Source organism: Lactuca sativa, chromosome 1 (genome assembly GCF_002870075.4).
Source record: "Lactuca sativa cultivar Salinas chromosome 1, Lsat_Salinas_v11, whole genome shotgun sequence".
Taxonomy (NCBI): domain Eukaryota; kingdom Viridiplantae; phylum Streptophyta; class Magnoliopsida; order Asterales; family Asteraceae; genus Lactuca; species Lactuca sativa.
The window spans coordinates 8202205-8203725 of record NC_056623.2 but is presented as its reverse complement, the minus strand read 5'-3'; the positions used below and the strand labels follow the sequence as shown (position 1 = coordinate 8203725).

At 35.8% G+C, this 1521-nt stretch overlaps 1 protein-coding gene across 1 annotated transcript; it reads left to right on the top strand.

The window, feature by feature from the left end:
* The first annotated feature begins 445 nt into the window (after nucleotides 1–445).
* On the top strand, nucleotides 446–1237 carry LOC111906523 (uncharacterized). Its single transcript, XM_023902281.2, has 2 exons — nucleotides 446–671; nucleotides 819–1237. The coding sequence occupies exons 1-2, from the start codon at nucleotides 446–448 to the stop codon at nucleotides 1235–1237; spliced, it is 645 nt and encodes a 214-aa protein (XP_023758049.2).
* The last annotated feature ends 284 nt before the right edge of the window (nucleotides 1238–1521 follow it).

Below are 1521 nucleotides of genomic sequence, written 5' to 3'. Positions count from 1 at the left end.
GCTCTTGACTAAAGAAAAAAGAAGCTGCAAAGAAACAATGTGGGATTTGCTTGAAGACTGGTCACCCTACATATATGTGCCCAATATTGCAAGAGGATACAGTTGCAGTTAAAGTTGTCGGGGGCTACCAACAGAATTTTTAGCAACCTTCACAACAACATTCTGGAAGCCCTAGCATGGCCTTGGAGGATATTGTTAAAAGTCTGGCTACCAGCACTCATGCATTCCAAAACGAAACTAGAGCCAGTATAAAAAATATAGAGCAACAGGTGTCTCAACTTGCCACTTCTATGGGTCGAGTGGAATATCAAAGAAAGTTACCAGGGCATACAAAAAACAATCCAAAGCATAATGTGAGTGTTATTTCCTTGAGAAGCAGAAAGACATATGAAGGCTCAAGCATATCTGAACCAGAAATAAGGCTGAGGAAGAATTTAAAGAAGTTATGGTTGAAGAAGGAGATGTGGAAGAGACGGAAAAAGGAGTTGAAGCTGAAGAGTGTGAAGAGGTTTTGGTTGAAGAAGAAGCTGAAAAAGACAAAGAAAAAGAAACTCCAACACTACCCAAGCCTATTTTGAAGGAGAACAACCCACTACCGCACTTCCAATCACAACTGAGAAGCACGAAACGCGAGCGCGAGGAAGAGGATATCATGGAATTTTTTTTGCAAGGTTGAGGTAAATATCCCACTTTTAGATATTATCCAACATATCCCTTTTTGTGCTAAGTTTCTTAAAAATTTATGTGTTTCTAAGAAAAAAATGAAATTTAATGAAATTGTGAAAGTTGAAAAAATATATTCTTTATTTTACAAAAAGGTTTGCCTCCAAAATGCAAGGATTCGAGGATTTTCTCAGTTCCTTGTAAATTGTGGAACCTTGATTTTCCAAAAGCCATGCTTGATCTAAGAGCTTCAGTTAATGTCCTCCTATTTTATATTTTTGAAAAATTAAAATTGGGATCTTTGCAAAACACTAGGACAATTATACAGTTGGCTGACCACTCAACAGTACACCCAAAAGGTGTATTGGAGGATGTTCTTGTTCAAGTGGATAATTTGATTTTTCCCGCTGATTTTTACATTTTGGACATGGGAAACTTGGACACTTTTGATACGAACTCTATTATTTTGGGAAGCCCTTTTGTGAAAACTGCAAAAACGAAAATTGATGTTTTTAATGGAATAATTTCAATGAAGTTTGATGAGGAAGTGGTTAAATTTCAAATTAATAATTGATGATTTTCCTTCTGAAAATATTTCTGTCAATTATATGGGTTCCAGCAGTCCTTTATTAGAGGGTTGCTGTGAGTCTTCTAATGTCTCTATGCAAGAAAATTTTTTAGACAGGAATTCATCTGATAATATATCGAAGGAGCTGGCAGAAGATAAGCTTGGGGAGGTAGAAGAGGTTGAGCTGGAGTCTACTAAGAAAAAATTAGATACAAATTTGAAAAGAAAAAAACTTTTGGAAGAAAATGAAGGAAATGTGATTTCTGGTATGAATCTAAAACGAAAAGAAT